General features: G+C 35.4%; 1 protein-coding gene across 4 annotated transcripts in view; it reads right to left on the reverse strand.

Moving 5' to 3' along the window:
• Positions 1–23,829, reverse strand: part of NBEA (neurobeachin) — a gene marked incomplete at both ends in the record, with an annotated part of 526,482 nt that overhangs the window by 61,828 nt on the left and 440,825 nt on the right. For all 4 annotated transcript variants that reach the window (XM_080613294.1, XM_080613295.1, XM_080613292.1 and 1 more), the window contains 2 exons: positions 10,123–10,242; positions 18,729–18,869. In XM_080613294.1, the coding sequence (XP_080469420.1) occupies positions 10,123–10,242; positions 18,729–18,869 (261 nt within the window). The remainder of the gene's footprint in view (positions 1–10,122; positions 10,243–18,728; positions 18,870–23,829) is intronic.

The raw sequence follows: 23,829 nt of genomic DNA on the forward strand, positions 1-23,829 counted from the left end.
GACATAATAAATACTGCCATTTGTTGCTGTCTATCATTTTAGCAGTAAGTATTGAACTGCAATAACAAAAAGCTTTCAGGCCTCCTACCTCTTTTCTAATATCCAGATATGGAGTAAATTCACTAAATTACATTATTAAAACCATTATTATATTCAGTTGTGTAACATGATCAAAACTGATGACACAGCAGGTGAAACCTGAACCTCTTTGTGGTTCTTTCAAAGGCTGCAGGCATATGAAGCATAAAAAAAATCACTGCAGACACAAAATTATCTAATTAAAGCTGATCTGCAACTCCATAGAGAACAGACCAGTTAAAGCATAGATGGTCTTTTCAAATATGTTGATTTTTTTTAAAAAAAGGTAATATTTATATTACAATTTTAAGTATGTTTAGGAAGGCAATTTACTTGCTTCTTTACATTATTTTTAATATACTGAAACCAGTCTGAACTCAGATTAGACTTCAATGCAATGCAAATCAACACCTTACAAGTGCAAACACTAACCAAGTGAAACATGCCTAAGCATGAATAGCTTATTTTGAAATGAGCTATAATTTCAAAAAACAAAAAAAAAAATATTAAAAAAATATTGCATGCAGTTAATAATAAAACAGCAGCTAGAGCAAAGCCAAACTAAAATCAATCCTGAATATCCTATAAGATAAATGAAAAAATACTATTTTACTGACAATCTTAAGTTTGATTATATACCTCTAATATACTCAGAATATTTCTAAAAATAACCTTTGCCCCTCTCCCCTAGACAGGATTCGCTAACTCTCAGGTTCCTGAGGAAGCCCTTTGGCTTTCTCTAATGGAACCCAAAGAAGAATGAATGGTCCTCGCAGCAGGAGAAAACTGGACATTAATCTTTCCAAAGCTCAACAAAGAACTAGTAACTTGGGCCTAACAGCTGGCCACAACCCAACATGGACTACCATAAAAATCATTGACAAACTAAAAGCATTGCTTTAAAGAAAAGAAATATCTATAAGGACCTCAGAATGATAAAATACTAATAAGTAAAAATTTAATTAAAATTTAATATTTAGATGGAATGGAATTTATTAAAAAAGTAAGCAAAATTAATTTCTATTTTGTACAGAAGACTTGAAAAACATACCACAGTTTTTTAATTATTACCATTTTGCATGCAACTTGGTGGTGTACTAACCTGTAATGTCAAATATCAAGCAGTTTTAGATTCCATCAAAGATACTTTAACTCTAAAATTTCCTTTTTCAGTTTTAAATATTCTAGGATCTAATCGTGAACTTTTACATGTAACAAATCTGAATTCTAGTAAACTTCTGATTTCAGGGGATCTTGAAACAAAGGGATCTAAGTCACTAAGTATTTTTAATGGTATTTCTATTATTTTTAATGGTATTTCTATTTAGTAATTTTATCTTTGCTGCTATTTGCTTTCAGTGTAAGTTAATGTTCCTTTGCCTGGTACAGCACAAAACGTAAATAGAAATAGAATAAATAGAAAGCATGCAATTAACTTTCTTCATAAGATTTATTGTGTTGTATATGTTTAGTTTGACCTGGCTTATTCCTATGCTCTGGAAATTAACCAGTGCCAGACATCTAAATCCTCTTCAAATAACACTCTCTCTAGAACCCTAATCTTTTCAGTTACAAATCTCCTGTTAATTCAATTTTATTTTTTAGTCAAAGTAACAAAACTAAACATAGCATTAAAAGAAAAAAGTAATAAGCCAACTATGTCATAGCCTCAGGATTCTCTTCGGTGTTACTTTTAGTGCAGCCTGCAATTTTTTGTGCTTATTTGAGTACTATTTAGCACAAATTGAACCTTTCCTTGATATACGAACAATTTTCCTTGTGGCCTTTCACAGATACTTACCTATTTCCTGTACTTTGCACTAACCATGTTTTTGATATTGTTTGTGATATTCCTCTTCCAATTTTGCTGTCTCCCCTATTGATTAGACTAAGAAACCACAGCACTTAAAAATAGCTCAGATAAATTCACCCTCTTTTAATTTCTAAAGAATGAATGAATATAAACTAAAACAGAGAACCATTATGAAAACTTGTGGCACCCTGTAAGTATGAATTTGCTAATAGCTGGAAAAATCTTCAAAATGCATGTTTAGCTACTTAGAAGCACAGAAAATACAATTCATCTGGAGAACTGTAATAGAAAGGTTTGGTGTTATGTGTTCACTTTTTATTCTGCTGAGAAAAAAAATTGAAGAGGTTTTCTCTTCTACCTCATGCCAATGGCAGGTGCCACATGAGAATGGAAAGGTGAAGATTCACTTCCCTAGGGCCCCTGAGCACTCTTCTCTAGGAGAAGTACAAGCTGGGAGAGGCAGACAGAGGAAGGATTATCAAGGACAATGCAGGCAGCAAGGATGGAGGCTGGGAGGTTGCTAGGAAAAGGAAGGAGCAGACAGGAGCGAACCTCAGTGGAGACAGTGAGATGACAACCGAAGGCCACAGAGAATTTCTTTAAAAAATAAGCCACTGAAAGTTGCAAGAATGAACACAAGAACGAAGGAAAGGATAACACTAGCAAGGGCTAGAGTTATTTTTGAACCTATTAACATTTTTCTTAGCCAGAGTTTGGCTTTTTTTCTTCGTTTCCTAAGTGGGTTTGTGCCAGTTCATATTCTAACAAAGTTTATGGCTAGAGAGAGACAGCTGTTTTGGTGCTTCAAATATCTGTTTCAGGGTTACATTTGGAGAGGCAACCTTGCTCATTCCTCCATTCCAGAAGACATTCAACTACACAAACTTTCCTGCCAGGTATCTGTCTACCCTGTTGTTCAAGAATTTGAGTGACAGTAGCTCCACAACCCTTCCATCAACTGATTTCAGCACTTTTCACCTGAGGAAGTTTTACCTATCACCTGGCCTGAATCATTCATTATACAATCTAAGCCCATTGTCCCTTGTCCTAGCTATCAATCCATCCCAGATACAGAGACCAAATTACTGTTTTCTATTTGCACAGTCTATTAAATGTTTGGAAAGCATTATCCTACAGCTTTACAGCCTTTCAGTTGCTACAAGTCCAAACGAAGAAAAATTATCTTACCTTCCATATCCCCACATTGCTTAAGTTTTAGTTACAGATATGTAAAATATGATTTTAATCTCCCCAAATATCCAGTAGAATTATTCCTATACAATGCATAACTTAATTTACTCCTATATATACTTTGGCATTATTATATTTTGTCACACGTTCATCACACAGAAGCCAAAATAAATGTTTTTAACAACTTCTGTGGTCTTTAGATCAGAGATTCAGATTGCATGCTTTTCTGACAGCATCTGCTATTTTTCATTCATTTTTATGCACAGTGTAATTCACCATACAACACAGCTTCTCACAAATCACCAACTCCATACTTTAGAAGCGTCATTGTTAAATTCATCCTGAAGGTAGGGAAAAGGAGACTCAGAAACTAGCAGGGGAAAAAAATTTATCTCAAGGATGGTATTTACACCAAGGGATGGGACAAAGAGGACCTTCTGTCTCCCATTCTGCTTTCCACTTGACAGACAGAATAGCTGATAAGTGGACCCTTACAATTCTTAGTACACCTTCAGTGGCACTACTGGTAAAAGGTCGATGCACAGTCAGGTCTATGCAAAGGAATGCTTGTTGGAAGATATCATGATTTTGAGAAGTTTATGTTTCAAGCTACAAATGTTCATGAAAGACAAATCTCAAAATATCTTTTCCTACACTACAAACATTGACTTAGCCAGTGTAAAGACATGAAGAAAAACATCAAAAATAACAACATAAAATATTTCTCAGAAGTTATAGCAGTTTGCAGGCATAAAATAAGGGAGTGCAAAGAAAAGAGACACCAAAGACCAATACCTTTAAAAAGTAAGGTATTTTTTAAAAGGTTACAGACCAATTAAGCATTTTATACATAGTTATTGTAAGTCATTCTGCTGATACATAATTTTGCATTAACTGATGCAATTCAGTAAATGTTATTGATTTCTTTGCTCTTGCCAAAACATATCAAAGGTTCTAAATAAATCTTTCTGACTACATAACCTGTCATGGGTAATTTCTTACCACAAGAAATATCTAGAGTTCAAAGAGTTAATAAAAAGAGGGATTCTAGTGATCTAAATCTATTTGCAGTAATTTCTGTCTAGTTGTCCTTGACATTTCACAAGCTGGTAACCTCCTCTGCTCCCCCTTCATTCACAGTTCTAATAAGACAGGTTAGCTTTCTATCATTTAATAGTCAGCTACCTTTCAAACTGCCTGAGAAGCTTGGCTCTTCTCAGATGAAGAACAATGCAATAAAGCTACTGACGGGAGTTAAAAAAAAGGTAAAATGAATATTATAACAGACATTTCTTGTCTGTAAATGAGATCTCTAGTTTATTTTAATAGCTATACTAAAACCCCAAGGTATAGTTAACAGTATTATATGCCTTGTGTCTTCATATAAGAAAACATCCCCAAATGCATTTTCTAATTTACAAGCCTGTGACAAATCCAAGCTGCTGAGAAATTAAACTTTAAAAGTATGTCTTGGGGTGATAGAGGACCACTATTAACACTATCATAATCGTACACCACTTGCTTCAAATCTGACATTTCTGTTTAATATGTTTTGCTAAGGGTATACCATTTTATGGACTCCCAATGAAATCAAATCCAACCCAGACGTTTTCACTTTTCTACTATAATTCACTTTAAGGTTTTAAAGCTGCCATTTCTTTTTCTTTTTTTTTTTTTTCCTCCAAAAAGGTTGATCCCCTGGCATCCATTAATTCCACAAGAGCCTAGTACTAGGTCAATGAGTCACTCATGAGTACCTCTATTAACTGCGTTAATTCACACTAGGCACCTTAATGACACTTTTGTCAGAGCTACCTTTCTAAATTCTAAACACGCTTTTCAAAAAGTAATATAACAAGTTTGAGAGGCATTAGGAAAGATTAGTGCCTGAACAGGAGGTTCTGGGGAAGTCAATGTTACCAAAAACTGGAGCAGGGGGGAGGTGGAAAGTTAAAAATGTGAAAGCTGACTGGCCAAGTTATGGTCATTTCCGGGTGACTTGCTCAAAGGTCACTCCATGAACATTCATTCTTCCTCCAGCTTGTACTGATTATCTCAAGAGAAGGTCGATGTTGATAAAAGGAGACACAATAAAATAAACTGTTATCCAGGTTCTCCCTTGTGTGTTACAACTCTAACATACTGCATGCCGTATTAATTGTGTTTCATTCACTGTAGGTGAACAGGTTTCTTTGAAAATGAGAGAAAACAGTTGAAATGTCTGTCCCAAAGGAACAAAATCATCTAAGCAGATCTTTAATCATCCATTGAGCAATAATTTATCATATATTATGTTTTTCAAAGATAGAGTACCTTTTGTCACAATTTGAGATGTAGCAATTATGGCTTGTTTATCAGACTCATCAAACTACTGCCATAGCCCTATTTTCATTACCTTAGAGTGAAACAATTTAGTTCCTGAGAAAACTGCACATACACAAAGGGGGAGAAGGAAGGAGAAAGGGGAAAGGGAGAAATAGATAGAATGTCAGAAAGGATATGTGTGTGAAAAAAGGAGACTGACTGACAGAAGTGCAGCTTCCTAAAGAGATATTCATTCTTTTGCAAATGTCAGGTATTTGTTTTTAAAATATTAATGCAGAATTTCTGAAAAGTGGCTTGGATGGTTTTTTAAAACTATATTGAGGCTGCAAAAGAACACTGTTGTGGGAAGTGTCTGCTTCGCTTAAAAATCTGTTTACCAGTTAAAAATGACGTACTTCAGAAATTACTTAAGCACTTAAGAATAAAGCACCTGATAGTCCTTTCTTAACTGATGAAAAAAAATCAGAATACAGATTTTACTTTCCTAAAAAAATTAGTTTTAAGAGGATTTTTTGAATTAGATCTTTTTAATAAAGAATTAAGGCAATCCATATCATTATTTAATATGGTAGTTGAAAGCAAAAATTGTGGCCATCTTATAACACACGGCATTGAAGAATGTCAGATTAATTGATTACACATGCTGTTTTAAAATTATTTCATAACCTGTGCCACAGTAATTAATGAGATTAGTGAGATGAGAAATTAAATGTACTTAAAGCAGCTCAGATGAATTTTAGATATATGAGAAGGAATGCATGAATAATGAACATTTGCTATTCTTAACAGTTTTCAAAGTTTGCTGCTTTGATAGATAGCCCATATTCCACACACTTAGTATTTACTATAAAAACTCAAAAAATCTTTAGGATGGGAAAACAATCTACACTATGCATGTCACATTGGAATCCACAAAGGCCCCCATTTACCACTGTGTGTGCAGTGCAGCCAGAAAAAGCTACACAAATATGCAGAACACCTTGACAAAGTACAAGATTTTGCACTCACATGCAACCTCTATACATCTTCTCTTTTGCATACTATCTACTTTCTTACAGGACTGCTAGATAAATATTAGAAGTTGCCAGATTACTGAATATGAAATTTTGGATGTTTCACACTTCAGAGCTGAAGGTCCTTGTTGTGCAAGACAGTGGTTGCTGCTCTTGGGAGAGTGGGCAAAATAGGTAGAGATTTTGAGGGGGCTCCTAGTGGTTCCCCAATCCTCACTGCTTTTCGAGTCTGTGAAAACTTGACCGAAACGGTCAAAAAGACTGTAAGGCATTCCAAGCAGTGGCACAACTAAACTGAAAAAAGTGGGGTATTTGTAGTATTAATAATAGTTCAGTTTCCCATCCCTTTGCAGAATGAACTCCAAGGCCTCAGGGAAAAGTTGGCCCTGATGTCATGGCATCGAGAAATGCAGTTCATTAAGATCTTGAGCAACAAACAACAGCAACAATTAGCTGCTATACTCATTCTTGATTTATCGCTAAGAAACACAGACTCTGCAAATGGAAAGGGCCTAAAGGGTCAATTAGCACATCCTCTTGCCAATTCATGACTGTCCTCGATGCTTTTCCAGTATTTCACCAGTCTACACTTCTAAGAAACTTGAGACATAAGGCGTTTACTACTTCTCCTTGCAAGGATATTAAAATTCAGAGAATAGCCCATTTCACTTCAACTTTGCATTCTCTGTTGGTTAAGTAAACATTTTTTTAACTCTTATCCCTTTCCTTTGAGGTTTACCTCTTTGTTCCCTGACAAACAGTTCTTCTCCCTTTCATATGTTTGCATATTTCACAGTATTTATGTAACCAAGTCTTCACTTTTAGACATTAATTACTCCACACATACATACATACACACATTTTTCTTCTTGTATCCAACTCCTTAATCTGCTGGTTTTCTTATGGCTCCCTCCAGCTCGGGTATATACTTCCACTAGCTAGTTCTCAGCACTAAGAATTTGCTTTATCCAGCATGAATACATGCTAAAAATTAAAAAAAAAAACAAATCCAACAAACTTGCCTTCTTGAAGAATGTCAGAGCTCTGAAACAAACGAGTAACTAATCAGACTGTTTCAAGTGGAATTTAGATGCCATGAGATATTCTAGTTGTTAGAATGCTACGGATACAACTTTGGTCTCACTATCAGCTTTCTGCCATTCTGCTGATCTTCAAGTTTTCTTGTTAAACTGAACACTAAACAGCAAGACAGTGACATATATTGCTTAAGCTACTGAAATATATTTCAGTAGATTTATTCCAGTAGTGGCTTTGTATTAATATATAATAATTTGATGATGCAATACATTGAATGATGACATTAAATACATTAGAAATTCTTTTCTCCTTTCTACATTTTTTTTTTACTTTTTGTTTTTTATTTAGATAGCTTATGAACTTTTTCTCTTTGCTTAAAAGATTTAGCTTTTCATATTTTCAAATTTACTTTTGTTTATCTATCTTGAGCTGGATCCACTCATAATAAATCAATTCAAGGTCAACTTCTAAACCCACTTTAGCTGTATCTTCATTAATTAACAAAACCATATTTTAAACAGCATCTTTAATCCCGAAAGTATCCCTGAACGCTCAGGTCAGGGAATATCTGGAGAAAATATTTATTGGCTAACATACCTCATCTGTGCCTCCCGTATTAGATTTTCTTTAATGATTTAGCTCCAAGTAGTATTTCTCATTCTAATGGCCTAACAGAAATATATATATATATATCTAAATCTGACTCGGGGGCTTTACGGCACACTACCAAACATATTCCAAAATACATTATTTTACAATCTTTTCCCCAGTGTAACTCTGACCCTTAATTGTTACTATTTCACCCAAGTTATCCCCAACTCCCTTTTTTAAATTTAATGACACTAAAGGATATAGCTACCCCACACCTTCAACTTTTGTGTTCCTTTTCTGAAGGTGAGTATTCAGTTTTGAACATCTTTTTAACACTAATTTTATTTTAGTAACTAACTTGGGAATTTTTAATATAATACATTGTGTAATGCAACCATTATTCCTCCATAATTCCCACATCCTTGCAATAGTTTCCGGCAGCAGTTTATATTACTTCACTTGGTTCACAAGACTTTGTTTCATTCAAACATTTCAGTTCTTTTTTTTACGGACAACTCATCCAGTTGCTATTTTAGGAACAATCCTTCCACTAATTATATACCCTAGTTGAATACCATCCTTCTGAATGTCCACAAATATTACTCTATCTTTTTCAATGCTTCCTGTATTGAACTGACCTCCTCCTGTGTACTAAAGCCAGACAAGAATATTACAGTCACTTCCATCTTATCTTTTGTTTCAGCACCACTACTAGGAAGACATTTTCCCAGATACTCTGGTGAAATTCTAGGAAAATCAGATTTCATTGAAAGGAAAGATCAAAATGCCAGCAGTCTGAATTGGAAGAAATGGCTGCATTTCAAAGACAGCAGATATATACTCAAATTCCTTCCAAGTTCTGAAATTTCCTTTGTTTTAGTACTTAAAATACTATTGAATTACAAATTAGCATAAAAAAACATGAAAAGGCTTTATTTCTCCTCTTTAAAAAGCATTTTCTCCCATATGTTAAGTTGTCCATACAATTTGCAATTCATTATTCTAACTAATAACTGAATAATAACAAGAAGACTTGCCCACATACGCATATACCAGACTGCTGGTTTATTTATGCAAACAGGAGTTCTGGAATAAAAATAAATCAACACATTTACATCTTCTTCTTTTGTCAGGTTAAGTAAAAAATACAATGGTAATGTGATCTTAACTTCAGCATTTCCTCATTTGAGTGGCAGTATCAAAATAGAAGAGAGATATATTCACTTTAAAAAGAAAAATTTCTAAAACAGCAACTAATGGTGTGCTGCAGCATTTGCCTACTTTATTACTAGAAAATGAGAATCAAGAAAGGACCATATTATTCAAAATATTATTAGATTTTGCTTTCTTTCTGGTAAGGTCCCACGTATATGAACAATAACCCTTTGTATTTAACAATAGGTAAGGAGTAACAACAGTAAAATCCCCCTGCTCTCCAGCTGTTTCTGTATATCATGTAGAATTTGTTTTAATCTAATGTGTATTGTTGCATAATATCCCCAGGCACATTCAAGTAAAAGCTAAAGCTGTACAGAAAAGCCAACATTTTAATGGGTCTTGTCATTAATGCTTTATTAATTGCCCCAGGCAATGCAACCCCAGAGCTAGGCAAGCTATAACAATATGACACTTTAAGGTCAAATCCAATTCCTGCTGTGTTTTATGGAGTGGGCCAAATATTGAGTTAACAGCGGGAAAGAACAATTTATTGGGCTTTTCTCCATCTCCTGATTATCTGATCTAAATTAGATCAGTTAGGTTGTTTTTGTATAAAAACAAAACACCTTTTGTCCACTCAACTTCAAAGAATCTTTGATTCTTCCTATTAGGGCAATAATCTTTAGTAACATTTACCTTTTATTTAATGTACTGAATATAAAGATATGAAATATAAACTCTTCTTTATCCCTACAAAAAATAAAGTCCATAAATGAAAATCCTCATTTATCAGTTTATTTAATGTCTATAGAATCACATAATAGTTTGGTTTGGAAGGGACCCTCAAAAGTCATCTAGTCCAAACCCAACGCAATGAGCAGGGACATTTCAACTAGATCAAGCTGAACATGTTACCTTCACATCTGAGGTATCTCTTTGGCTGTTCCTCCAAGACCTGGCTACTGAAGAGAAGGTTCGATCTGGGTGGTCAAACTTGCTATCATTTGCATTTAGAAAGAACGTTGTAAAGGGCTCCTGTAGTTAATGAAATGAAGACAGATTAAGAAAACAGCAGAAGGAATCATGATGCAGATTTCTAATAAAATCCAAATACTTTTGCAAATCAAAATATTTCATGAAGCAGAATTGAAAAGTATGGCACCACATAGTTACAACTATGCATGGGTATCTGTACTGAATGTCTTAGTACATTTATTGGCACTAACCCATTTTGCACACACAAACACCAAGTTCTGGCCAGAAAGGATATTTTAGAATCATAGAGGAGTTAGGGTTGGAAAGGACATTAAGATCATTTAGTTCCAACCCTCCTGCCACGGGCAGGGACACCTCACACTAAACCATGTCACCTAAGGCTCTGTCCAGCCTGGCCTTGAACATCACCAGGGATGGAGCATTCACAACTTCCCTGGGCAACCCATTCCAGTGCCTCACCACCCTTACAGTAAAGATCTTCCTTATACTCAATCTAAGCTTCCCCTGTTTAAGTTTGAACCCATTACCACTTGTCCTGTCACTACAGTCCCTAATAAAGAGTCCCTCCCCAGCATCTTTATGGGCCCCCTTCAGATAATGGAAGACTGCTATGAGGTCTCCACGCAGCCTTCTCTTCTCCAGGCTGAACAGCCCCAACTTTCTCAGCCTATCTCCATACAGCAGGTGCTCCAGCTCCCTGATCACCTTCACGGCCCTCTTCTGGACTTCTTCCAACTGTTCCATGTCCTGTCCATGTTGAGGACAGCAGAACTGCACACAATACTCCAAGTGAGATCTCCTGAGAGCAGAGCAGAGGGGCAGGATCACCTCCTTTGACCTGCTGGTCACGCTCCTCTTGATGCAGCCCAGGATACGGTTGGCTTTCTGGGCTGCGAGCGCACACTGAAGCCGGCTCATGTTCATTTTCTCATCGAACAACACCCCCAAGTCCTTCTCTGCAGGGCTGCTCTGAATCTCTTCTCTGTCCAACCTGTAGCTGTGCCTGAGATTGCTCCGACTCAGGTGTAGGACCTTGCACTTGTCATGGTTAAACTTCATAAGGCTGGCATCAGCCCACCTCACTTTATATATTGACTCTTCCGTAAGACTAATTACTCATCCGTGGCAGACCTATGGAGCTTAGCTCCAGTTCACAATGGCTGCCTACTTCACTGCAACTGTCATAAACACCCTCTGTGTTTTTATTATTACAATGTGTGGGGTTTTTTATTACAACGCTTGTTTACCCCTTGTAAGATGTTATGCCAAAATAAAATCTTGCTTCTCTTCCATTTAACTTAAAAGACCTGAGCCTCACGGTGCACAGAACTTCTCTACAGTCATGATGATGCAGACTATGGTTGCAGGTTATCAAGCTCTATCAATACTTTGGGGCAGAGGTACAGGGAATGAAAGATTTAGTTTTTACTTTTGCTAATTCTGTCTGAAACCACACTCCCAATACTCAGTAAGTGGACACAGCTATTAACTTCTGGGTAAGAAGAGCTCAAATCTTAGACAGTCTGGCGAACCCATTTTTATGTCACTGCATTCCACCACAGGGCAGGGGTTAACAGGGAAAAAACAAATCCTTAATTTGACAGCAGAACCTGAATACTGAAATCATTGCCAACTCCCTGGTTTTCCAACACCATTCCATAAATTCTCAGATTAAACTAATACTTGGCAATATAACCACATAGAAGAAAACCACTTCTTCCTATTTGCCAAATTCTGATAGGAAATGTTAGTAAAAGCATCTCTTTCTTTAAATTCACACACAAATTTATTTCTTTGCATGTCCAGAATATCTGGAAATTTTGTTAAAAGAAACAGTTCATAATTACCATATTGGAATTCTTATTACAGTATTACCCACCTACTATTTTAATTTTATTCTATATACCCTCTATTTCCCTTTATGAAACTTGTGAAGCAGGGAACACCTCCATTAATACAGACATTCCAAGGGAATTATTTCACATTGTAGATATTGCTTTTAAATTACCAAAGAATAAAGAACACTGAAGTAATTAATTTTCTGTAGCATTCAAGAGCAATTAAAATAAACATAAGCAAAGTGTGGACACAAAGGTAGTGAAAGAATCCAAGAAGAGAGGGAAAACAAAAGAGGGAATTCAGACTTTCAGAGACCATTGTTTCTCTAATCTTTACTCTGCATGTTTTCCCAATTAATCTTTCCTATGATGCACAACAGTCAACACAGACTACTTTTTTTCAGTAAAGAGAAAAACTTTAAATTTCACTTTCTAAATGATAAGGAATGGCATATCTTTCTTATTGTCATCATAGTGTGCCAGTACTATTGAAGTAGCTTAAGGGAATTGTTTATATTTGAACAAAGACTTTTTGTTCTTTTCTTTTGAGCCAGAACAGTACCTTCACTTTCAGTGTCTGCTGGTGCAAATATAGGATAATTTTCATTATAATAATGCAAGACATTCTACTGCTAATTGTATAGTGGGTTTTCTTCCCATAGCATTTTGCCACTTAAAACATTGTAGATTCACTTTAAAAGGATAAAAGAATAGGTAACAACCTAAGAAATTTACTTTCATCAGTACATATGTTCCCATCATAGAATCCTATTATGTGTTATTATAATAAAAATAATCAAATTAAATAAAAAAATTGTCACAATATAATTTCTTGTTGGAGGACTCTAACAAACACCCATTGTACAACGACTTTGCTTGCCCTTGTGAATATTGAAAGAGTGTGTGGCAAGTGAGGAAAAGCTTTATAATTTGAACAGAATATTAATATTTAACCATAGCTAAGCTTGGTGAGCAGCATAAAGGCATCACAATGAACTGAAATACTGAAAGAAATTAAGTTTTTATGTATCCAGATTTGACAGTGAGCAGTAAAATATAAACGAAAAAGAATATAATTTAGATGCAGAACTAGCAACGGAAAACAATAAACACAGAAATTGGATTATATTTAATTTATCCTAAAATTCTAGTAATATAATTTTAACAATAAATGTACATAAGTTCTTTTAAAATTAGAATTATTTTGGTTCTAACTAGATTCCTCCCCAATTGCAATAGCAATCTTTGCAAATCATGCTATTTCTCTAGCTTACCCATACTGAAAAACTTTGTATATTGATCTGAGCACAAATAATTCTGCCTTCTACCAACCCCCATCTATCACTTTTTTACTTCATAGGATATATGTAATTTGTTGTGGATATCATTGTAGAGCAGACTGTGGGTCACTGTTGAGGTTCTGAAATCAGCAGCAGTTGATGGATTTTAAAACAGCAGAAACCAGACAAATTATGTAATTACAATACATTATGTAAAAATATTAATCCAAAATTCCATTACAACATTATTTTAAGCATCCGAGACAAACACACAAAAGCAATAAGATTCGTAATCAAGGATTAAACTTTTAGTAGCTGAGCACTACAGGGTGCCCTATTATGTTATCCTGCTATGACCTGTTGTGCCTATCTTTCTGGATTTTTAATCCTTAGAAGAAATTCAGAGCTTTCACTTGCTTTATCTCAAACCTCTCACATAATTCTAAGGTAATTTTTATTCTCTGGAAAGTCAAGTGCTTACATTATAGAAATACAATTCATATCTGTATTCAATACACTCATTTAAATACTGTTATTCTATGACACCGAATACTGTCATTTAATGTAAAAGTTTTGTTACTGTGAAAGCTATAAAGCTGCACAATCTTTTCATTATAACCCCATCTCACTCATTCCTAATATTCTGAATAAAATTCACGCCTTTTTCACTGCCAACAAAAAGAGAAATTCTTGGGGTACTTGGTTATGATGAATACAAGCTTGAGCTGTGGGAACAAGGAATTTTTCCATTCAACAGCACTTCTCTCACATTTTCACAGTGCCTAGTCCCATCTGAATCAATTCTGGTGGGAGTAAGGAAACCAGGAGGAAGGGATTCCTCATTCTAAGACATCTTACATAAAACAAAAATGTCTTTTCAGCCATTGTAAGAGAAAAAGAGAGTATTTTGGGTTTTCTCAGAGTGATCCACAACTTTTGTCTGATAGATCTTCCACTGCCCTGCTCAGACTTATCAAAATGAAGGCTCCGATTCACTTATGTTTAGAAAAGGATTTCAAGTCCTCCTCACCTTTGACCTTCACTTAAAACTGGTTTCAGCTCAATCAGACCTGATGCATAATAAATCCAGATTTTCTTATTGTACAAGTACTTAGTCATTGTAACAGTAACTGGAAACCAATTATTCTCTACAAACTTCTTAATTACTATGTTAGAGAATCATGCACGTTAATACTGCTCTCCATTTCAATGAAGATGTATCTGATTCACACAAACACAACTTCTTCAACAGCAACTACTGAGAGCTTTTTGCACCACAACTCTAGCGTATTTCACCTGAAAATCTGAAAACAATGCCGATATTTAGATTGTACATGATTCAAGCCAGAATTCATTCTTCTGTCTACTTTCCTCTTTTCTTCTCTACTTTTCAGGTTGAAATTCAAGTCACTGGAGTATATGTCATTCTGATGCAGTAGTCTTGGATTAATCTATTATCCCATCTGAAACTTAGATACTTACTAGTCCAGGCAGAAAACATGAGGAAAAAAAATGGCTCTTGAATGAGGTAATAAGGCCACCTAGCCATAAATTACGAATATTTAATTTATTAAAAAATTGGACTATGTCAACAGAACAGAATAGTGAATCCCCTTCCAGCATACCTTTTTGTCACAGTTTAACCTCAGACAGCAGCTAAACCCCACACTACCACTCACTCACTCCCCTCGGCTGGGATGGGGAAGAGAATCAGAAAAGTAAATGTTTGCTGGAGAAAACTGGTGAGTAATCATAGAATAGTTAGGGTTGAAAAGGACCTAAAGTTCCAACCCTCCTGCCATGGGCAGGGACACCTCACACTAAACCATGTCACCCAAGGCTCTGTCCAGCCTGGCCTTGAACACCACCAGGGATGGAGCATTCACAACTTCCCTGGGCAACCCATTCCAGTGCCTCACCACCCTTAAAGATTTTCTTCCTTACATCCAATCTAAACTTCCCCTGTTTAAGCATTAACCCCTTACCCCTTGTCCTGTCACTACAGTCCCTAATAAAGAGTCCCTCCCCAGCATCCTTATGGGCCCCCTTCAGATACTGGAAGGCTGCTATGAGGTCTCCACGCAGCCTTCTCTTCTCCAGGCTGAACAGCCCCAACTTTCTCAGCCTATCTCCATACGGGAGGTGCTCCAGTCCCCTGATCATCCTCGCGGCCCTCCTCTGGACCTGTTCCAACAGTTCCATATCCTTTTTATGTTGAGGACAGCAGAACTGTACAGAATACTCCAAGTGAGGTCTCCTGAGAGCAGAGCAGAGGGCCAGGATCACCTCCTTCGACCTGCTGGTCACGCTCCTTTTGATGCAGCCCAGGATACGGTTGGCTTTCTGGGCTGCAAGCACACACTGCCAGCTCATGTTAAGTTTGGTTCCTATAGGATAAGCAGATGTTTTTTGGCTTAGATGTGCATAGGACACGTGCAAAAATGCTTAACCACGGTTTAATTTCAGTAACACCTCAAAGGACAGGAAGACAATATTATATAAATTATGCTGTTCTCTGTTAGCTTTCATCCTCATTATTAACCTGACTGAACAATACAGTTGACTTTCACATTCTTGATCTCTGTAAAGTAGTTATCTAATTTTTAATCTACTTCTAAATTTAGAAAGAAAGCTGATAAGTTTCAAGAAACAGATGATTTTGGATATAAAGTTCATGTTTCTGGAGATCAGTGGGATTAATTTGTAATTATAGCATTAAATATTCCTAGGTTGAAAAATTTATTAGTGACAAAACTGAAGCAGAGATTGATGATATCAAAATCAATTAAAAAAGACAGAACTGAGGCTGAGGCATAAAGTGCCTTTTATAAATGTAGCCTGGTACATCACATAAAGGAAAGCAACAGAGGGACATATAAAGCAGTAGTGAGCAGATTATCACAGAATTGACTCAGAAATACGATATTACAAGCAATGTTTTGAAGAAAATTGACAGGAACCAGATTGCATCTGTCAAAGCCAAAAACCAAGATTAAAAAAAAAAAAAGGTCTTCTGGAACACTATATATACATACTTCAGAGTGACTGAAACTTTCTCTCCTACTGCAACTACTGTTTTCTCCAATACAAAGGTCTAGGCATATAGATTATATAGTTTCTCCCCCTGGACTCCCATTACTCTACCCTGTTTTGGTCTGCTTCTATCTAGACTATGTCATTCCCAGTATACTTTCTGTTGTAATTTTTTGTTTGTTTATTTGCTTGCTTGTTTTCTCTCAATTTATCTTTTTTTTCTTTCCTTTTCTTTTATTCTTTGGTCTATGCAGCCCCCACCCCCTGATTTCACTTCCACTCCTCTCTTTCACTCTCAATTTGTTACCACTTTCTACCAAAAGCTGTTCTGTAACAAATCTCTTACAATGAATCTTCTCCAATCTCTTGAAATACTGAAAGCATTTTTCTGTCTGAATCTCTGCATTTCTTATTGTCACTTTCTTCTTCTGCAATTTACCTGTTATAAATGTTCTTACACAGTCTTTTTCACAAACTCATACCAAAACAGTAGCTCAAGAAATTCACAAGCAAGAAATCCTATTTTAACTTCCAGAAATCTCACTTAGCCTTATTTATCACCTTCACTGGCATAATCTTCTCTCTTAGGATTTTTCATCTTTTATTTTGTAGCCAAAAATATTGCTCCATGGAATCCTATGACTTTATAATCCCTGTATTTGCAATCTTTTCCTTCTTCATACCAACATATTTTCAAACCTTTATTTTGGGTTTCCATATGCAGCCTTATCTGATCTCATCAAGTTACTTCTTTTTTCCCTTTTGTTGATCTTTAAACTTTCCCCACATTTGTCTCACTTTTTTTGTCTCCTCCCATCAGAGATTTCTGTTCTTAGCTCATCACTCCTATTTAAATAATCTTTAAAATACTTATCTAGGTGTGCCCATGTACTGAAATTCTCCCATTGTTGTTTTCACCTTCTTGCTATCAGCAATCTCTTCCCTGAAAAATACTGTTTTTCCTTTTCTTTTCTGCTTTATATTCTCACATATATTGTTTGCTCTAACGTGCAATTTGTTAGGTCTATATCGCAAGGCCACCAAGGCAGAGACCTTGTTCTCTTGCTCCTTTAGGGCAGAAGGGAAAGAAAGCAAAAACACCTACAGTACTACATAAACATCAGTAGTAAAAATGACACAGCGTTAGCCTAATGCAGGAAATGAATACTCCTTGGTGTGTTGTACATTCAGCCTGTAAGCACTTTCAGACTTTTGCTGACTAGCAAGAGGGGACCTTTCGTTGAATAGCAGCCAAAATTAATAGATAAACATGCAAATAAAACTACTGTTTTTAATATACTTTAAGGCAACAAGGAAGCACATGTGAACCATAAAATGTATTCACAGTACATGAATAATTTAGCAACACTCAAAAGCAGCACAGAGATCACCTCATATAGGAGTGTAATCAACGTTTAGTTTCCCACGGGTTAAGAAGTATATCCTGAACTCATAGACACATGACTTCTTCCCTCTTGAGCTGAAATACAAGCTATGTCTAAGGAAAGCCGAGATGAGTAAAAACTCAGACATCAAGCCTTGTGTAGCTCTGTTTTGCTTGTTCATGTGCAAAACATGTTTAGAATACACCTTATGCAGCAGATTTTCATTGGCAGGGTGCAGTCTGAGCTCAGTAACACCTAGTGACTCATTAGTTACATAGTCACATAGCGACCCAATTTTTCATTCATTCAGGTTTCTCTATGCAACCTTAAGTTTCTTATTCTCTTTTTCTGTAATTCATTGTGTTAACACGTAAACTGAGTTCAGATTCAGTCTATCTTTGATGTTTGGTCCCCTCCCTAGATCCGATTTTGAAGATAGATTTAAGCATGAGATTTCCAGAACTGAAATATAAGTTTGAATCTGTATTTCTGCATTTCTGAAAACTGTATTTTTTAATATAAATATATATTTATAATGTAAATATATATAAATATTATATTCATAATATGAAACTGGTTCTATAATTCCCCTATCAATTTGACATAGTTTAATGGATTTTTTTACAAAAGGTTTTTCTTTAATGTTGTATATATCTGTCGCTAGCGGAAAATAATAAATGGATATCTGAGTACTATCAGCTTTTTGCATGGGCCAGAGACCTTTTTAGATGCATTTTCTTCATTATATGTGTCCTTACACCACAACAATTTTGTGCCTAAATATATTTCAGATTGTTTGGGTAGGAAGGACCCCATATCATTACAAATGAGTATACCCAGTATACCTACAGAATTTCTGAGATTTTAAGGTCTGGAAGAGCAATGAGATTGTGATAGAAGAATATTTTCATGAAAAAGATAAAAATAGTGATGACAGAAGAGATGTGTAACTACAGACATTAGGAAAACCAGGATCCAGAAATACTTACAATACGAACAAGCCAAGCCAATGTCGAAGTAGATGTAGAGTAGTGGGTGTTGTAATGATAAGGTGGAGTCTGGTCATCTTCCCATGTCTCGTATCGTTCTGCATAAAAGACTGCCCTCTTTGGGTTCAAAGCACCAATAGGCTACAAAGGGAAAAGAGGACAAATATATCATCAGCTGAAGGGCAACATGGTTGCTATGCTGTAATTCTGCATTGCCATTCACTACATAGGAGGCTCTGCAACCGAACTATAATAATCCCTTCAGATTGCTATAATCTTAGAATTTCTTTTCAAAGGATTTCTGTACTAAAAGTCATATGACTTTTCTTACTTTAGTTGAAAATATAAGTGATCAACATCCTCAAAATTTCAAGATCTTCTTGAAGTATGAGTTATTCCCCAATTAATTCAGTAACATTGTTCTAGAAATCAACTTCTAAAACTGCATTTAAAATGCACTGAGGCCAAACTAATATTTCTGTTGCTGTCATTCACCATAATCACACAGCTAATGAAAACTGACTTTTACTCACACAGGATACTTTGTAATGCATAGTTCATGATGAAAAGATTTCACGCGGAACTGCTGATGGTGTCTGGTGATCCTAAGCAGGAATACTTAAAAACCAAGCATAGTCCTGCAGGACTGGATGTACTTTCTGACTAAACAAAAGCCATGTTTTACTGAGCAAAACAAACAAGCTTTGTATTTAAAACCAATAGAATTTGAAAATTATTCACAAATTTAAAGTCCATTCCGAGCATACTTAACAGAGAATCTATACAAATTAGGTAAACAATAAAAGAGATGTAAGGCAATAATAGCAACTGTTTGCTTTCAAGTGTCTACTTAGAGGCATATGCTTTTCCATGGTTTTTTCACCCACTTTATCTCAGATTTTTTTTCCAAAATGTATTTGTTCTGGAGTGATACAAAAGTCACTGGGTTGAAAGAATACAACAGAAAGCAACTAAAATGTTGAAATAAATAAATAAGTGATCTTAAATGTGTTTTCCAGATGAGACAGTAATAGTGTATTTACTACTTATCTGCAAAGAATGTTCAGATTTTAGCTTTTGTGGTAAAATTTACCAAACACACACAGTTTAATACTTAGAGAACAGCACACTCCACACCAAATAATTATATAAATTAATAACAATTTTAATAATTACTTGATTTATATTAATAAAAAGTAAGAGTTAGAATTTATATTACTAAGGAAATTACAACTTCAAACCAAACATATTATCAAGGACTTTTCAAGACCCTTTTCAAAATGTTAACAGGTATTCTCACATTCCATTCCATCACACAGTTTTTCTACTGAATTAAAATCCATAGTAATTTGGAATCGAAATACCAGTACACGGTCAAATCAGTGTGTTTCACTACACTATGTAAGTAACTCAACAGTTTTAAAGCTGCAGGTATTTTATTACTTCAGTGCTGCTATATTTTTAAGATGGCTGTTAAAATGCTGACATAGAACATGATATTGTCTAATTTTTCATAGTAGAGCTTGTTTTTAAATAACATTGTTTGATGAACACTTACATTTTAAAATATTACAATTTCAGTATTCTTCACATGAAACACTCTAGATGCTTAATACTTTACTGTGTCATGGAGATGTTAACTTTCTCATAAGTGCAAAATGGATGAGTAATCCCTAAAGATCAGTGTTATCTGGTGCAGACTGCACTCACAAAACATTCTTGAAAAAGAAGTATGAACCATTCCCTAATTCTTTCCAGGCTTATTTCTCAACTATTGGAAAAAGAAAAAATCAATATTTGCATTTTTGTTATGCTTGGTTTTGTTACACATCCTGCCACTTTCAGCAAACGTACTGGCATAATTATAGCCTAAATTTGCAATATATAAAAATGGTTGTTTGACTACTTCCTTGAAAGAGTAACTTATTAAAAGACAGTCTTTACCTATTTGACTGACAAACTGTGCACTCTGCTAAATTAATTTAGGGTTCTGTGTTGCTTTGGGGACTGCATGGGACCTACTGCCCTCATTAAGGTGCATCCACTTCTCTGGCGGAATAACTTCTAGTCCCCAAGAGCACATTTCAAAATTTAAAGCAGTAATTCACACTCTAGTTTGTTAACAGGAAACGTTCACCCCCTCTGAGAAGGAAACCAAAAATTGCAGAGAAACTGGTGAGACTGAATTTTGTAACAGAAAACTACCCTGAGAATCTCTCTTCCTTCCACTGTGAAGGTGCATCTTATCCTACACTGCAGCAAATTTTGAGGCTATGGAAGACAGAGGCACCATCTGTCACAATATTATTGTACATATACAATTGAAGGCAAAGTAGACATGGGATATGGTGATTAATGCAAGAAAATAAGCTTTGTGTTTTCACTCTTCACTGTGAATTGATTACAGTAACTAGAACTGTGAAGCATAACTGCTGCTCAAAAATAATTACAAGGTATTTTATGTTATAGACCAGCAAAATTTTAATGATGGTTTAATCTGTAGCTTTAAAAAACTTCTTTAAATATATATATATACTGTTGTACTTAATGGAAAAATTACTTTCTCTCAAGAAATTGACAATAATTCTCCAAATTCACATAAAATACTAACACAAACACACCATCATGTTTTCTAGGTTCTTCAGGGAGAAGTGCTATTTCAATTTAAAAGATAAAAGATACAATGTTTTAAGATGGTGCATTCCCATTGTCATATAAAAATGTTTGCACAAGTAGCTAAAATAATCTACTTTCAGAAACACATGTTCAATGTATTAAATGATAAACCTAAAAAGCTATATTCTGAAGATTACCTTCATCCTCATCAATATTCTTTTCAGAGTCAGAATCCATTTTTCTTTCAATTACTTTGGGATTCATTTCAAGAAAAATGCTGAAATGCCCAAAATATTTCCTGCAAAAAAATGTACTTTTTAAGTGAAATATCATGAGAGTCATCTCTTCTTGCTTGATATGGAAATTTTTTGTGTGAAAATCTCTGGGAAGAATCTTTTCTGGGAATTACCCTTCCTTGCCACAGGGATAAGGAAAGAAAGAAAGAAGTGAAGGGGTTACGTAGAGCTTGTTTTCAGCTAGAAAGTCTCACCTCAACTTCTTGGGACATATCCTGAATCGGATGAACTAGTGATCTGGACGGTAGCCTGGGATTTGGGTAGCATAGGTTAATTTCTGTCATTCCACAAGACTTACAGTGTTCATGGGTAAACTGCTTAGGTATGACTAGCTTTCAACACAAAAGCGTGCAAGAAATACCTGTGCTAGCTCTAGAGGGGCTGGCGTGCAAACATGGCACCATTTATGCGATATGACAACTGAAATCTCGGAAGCACTGCAGAGGGAGGAGAGCTGGGAGCTGCCCATCCTCAAGCAACTCTGAAGCTTCTGGTTCAGCATCATACCAATTATCTCTGGCCTGTAGTGAAGAAATACAAGCAACTTCTGATCCCCCTTTTCTGTGCAGTAATGGAGACCCCCTATGTGAACCACTTCTCTGCACATTAATGGAAAGGACTTAAATCTCCGCTGATGTAGGAACCTATACAAGTTGAAAATGCTAATGGAAAGTGCTCAAATGTCTTTTTTTGTAGTGTAATTAAAAAACATTAACCACAAATAGATCAGCTTGTGTGTACCAAGAAACCAGGCATTTTCTGAAAGTGAAAACTTCCATCAATAAAAGAGCATGGAGTAAATGCAAAGAGGTCTACCCCCGGCTTTCTTAGTGGTCTTTTTTAATGTCCATTTGGCAAAATGCTGTTACTTAAAGAAATGGTAACAGTTCATCCTTCAGTAAAGACATATTTTCTGTAACTAATTTAAATCTCAGTTGTATAAACTAACCCAGTTTTACTCTGATGAGGCATGTGTCCTGCTAGATAGCAAGTTCTGCAGTAAGTGTAGTCCTTCACATTTCGTGTGAAATGCGTACTGTCTATGGAGTTTTGATCAGTTTTCCATAGAGTTACTGTGCCATTCTCAGTCCAGAAAGTCAACTACTACAGCTTTAATCTGATACCATGGCTATAAACTGGAGGTAAACTTTATTTATGGATCAATCCCTGTATCTTCACGTAATGGAAGAAAATAATTCTATTTCCATTTCAGTGTGATTCTACCGCTGTGTGAGCTTCTTAAAATGACTTGCAGAAAAAATACAAAAGCATAGCTCAATCCATGTATCATGTCTCAAGTCAGTGCCTTTGCCATAAGACTAATAGAGAGACTGAATTAGAGTAAAAAAATTGTTCCGAATATTAAATGTTTTAGAAAGCGTTTTTGTTGGGTTTTTTTTTACATGATTGTCTTTTTCTTTATAATAGTCCTCTGTAAGGACTCATAACAAACAGAATTAACTTTTCATAAAAAGTTATTCTTTTACACCATCCAAGCAAAACAACTCACTACATGACAATGTCTGTTCAGCCACTTTACCTCTGATGTACTAAAAGCTGCTCTTAGAGTTTATTTTATGCTTCTTTTTCCATTTAAAAACAAAGTAATCATTTACTTTAACATTAAAAACACACTGCTATTCATGTCATTCTTTTTTACCTGGCTAATCTCTTCAGACATCTGGCCTTTGAACCAGTGTATTGCCAATACCTCTAGTGTTTATATCCACTGGACATGTTATGTTAGCTCATGTAATATTTACTGTTTTGCCAGCTATCTTCATAGAACTACATTCTCTCATGAGAGCAGAACTGAACGTAGCATCCTATTTATCCAGCCACTGAAATATCCTGTTTATCTTGACTTTAATTCATGCAGCACCTACCTTATCTGTTTATCTCTGGTTTTTTTTGGTAATGTATTGCACAAAAGTGTAGCTGGGTACAAAAGAAATCTTGAGCATGGCTTTACTTGGCTCTGGCTGAGTAAACACTAAGCTTTTCCTCACTGCTTCTTTTTTATTAAAAAAAAAAAAAAAAGCACCAAACAACAACCTTTAGGTAGGACATCTTAGGATGGTAGTTTAAAATTTAAAATAAATTCTAATTTTATCTAAATCTGTAAACAGCTTTTCTTTAGCATACCAATCTCAACATTATCAAATAAGAGTACTGGCAGATTCAAAGTA

This window comes from Psittacula echo (assembly GCF_963264785.1).
Source record: "Psittacula echo genome assembly, chromosome: 3".
NCBI lineage: Eukaryota > Metazoa > Chordata > Aves > Psittaciformes > Psittacidae > Psittacula > Psittacula echo.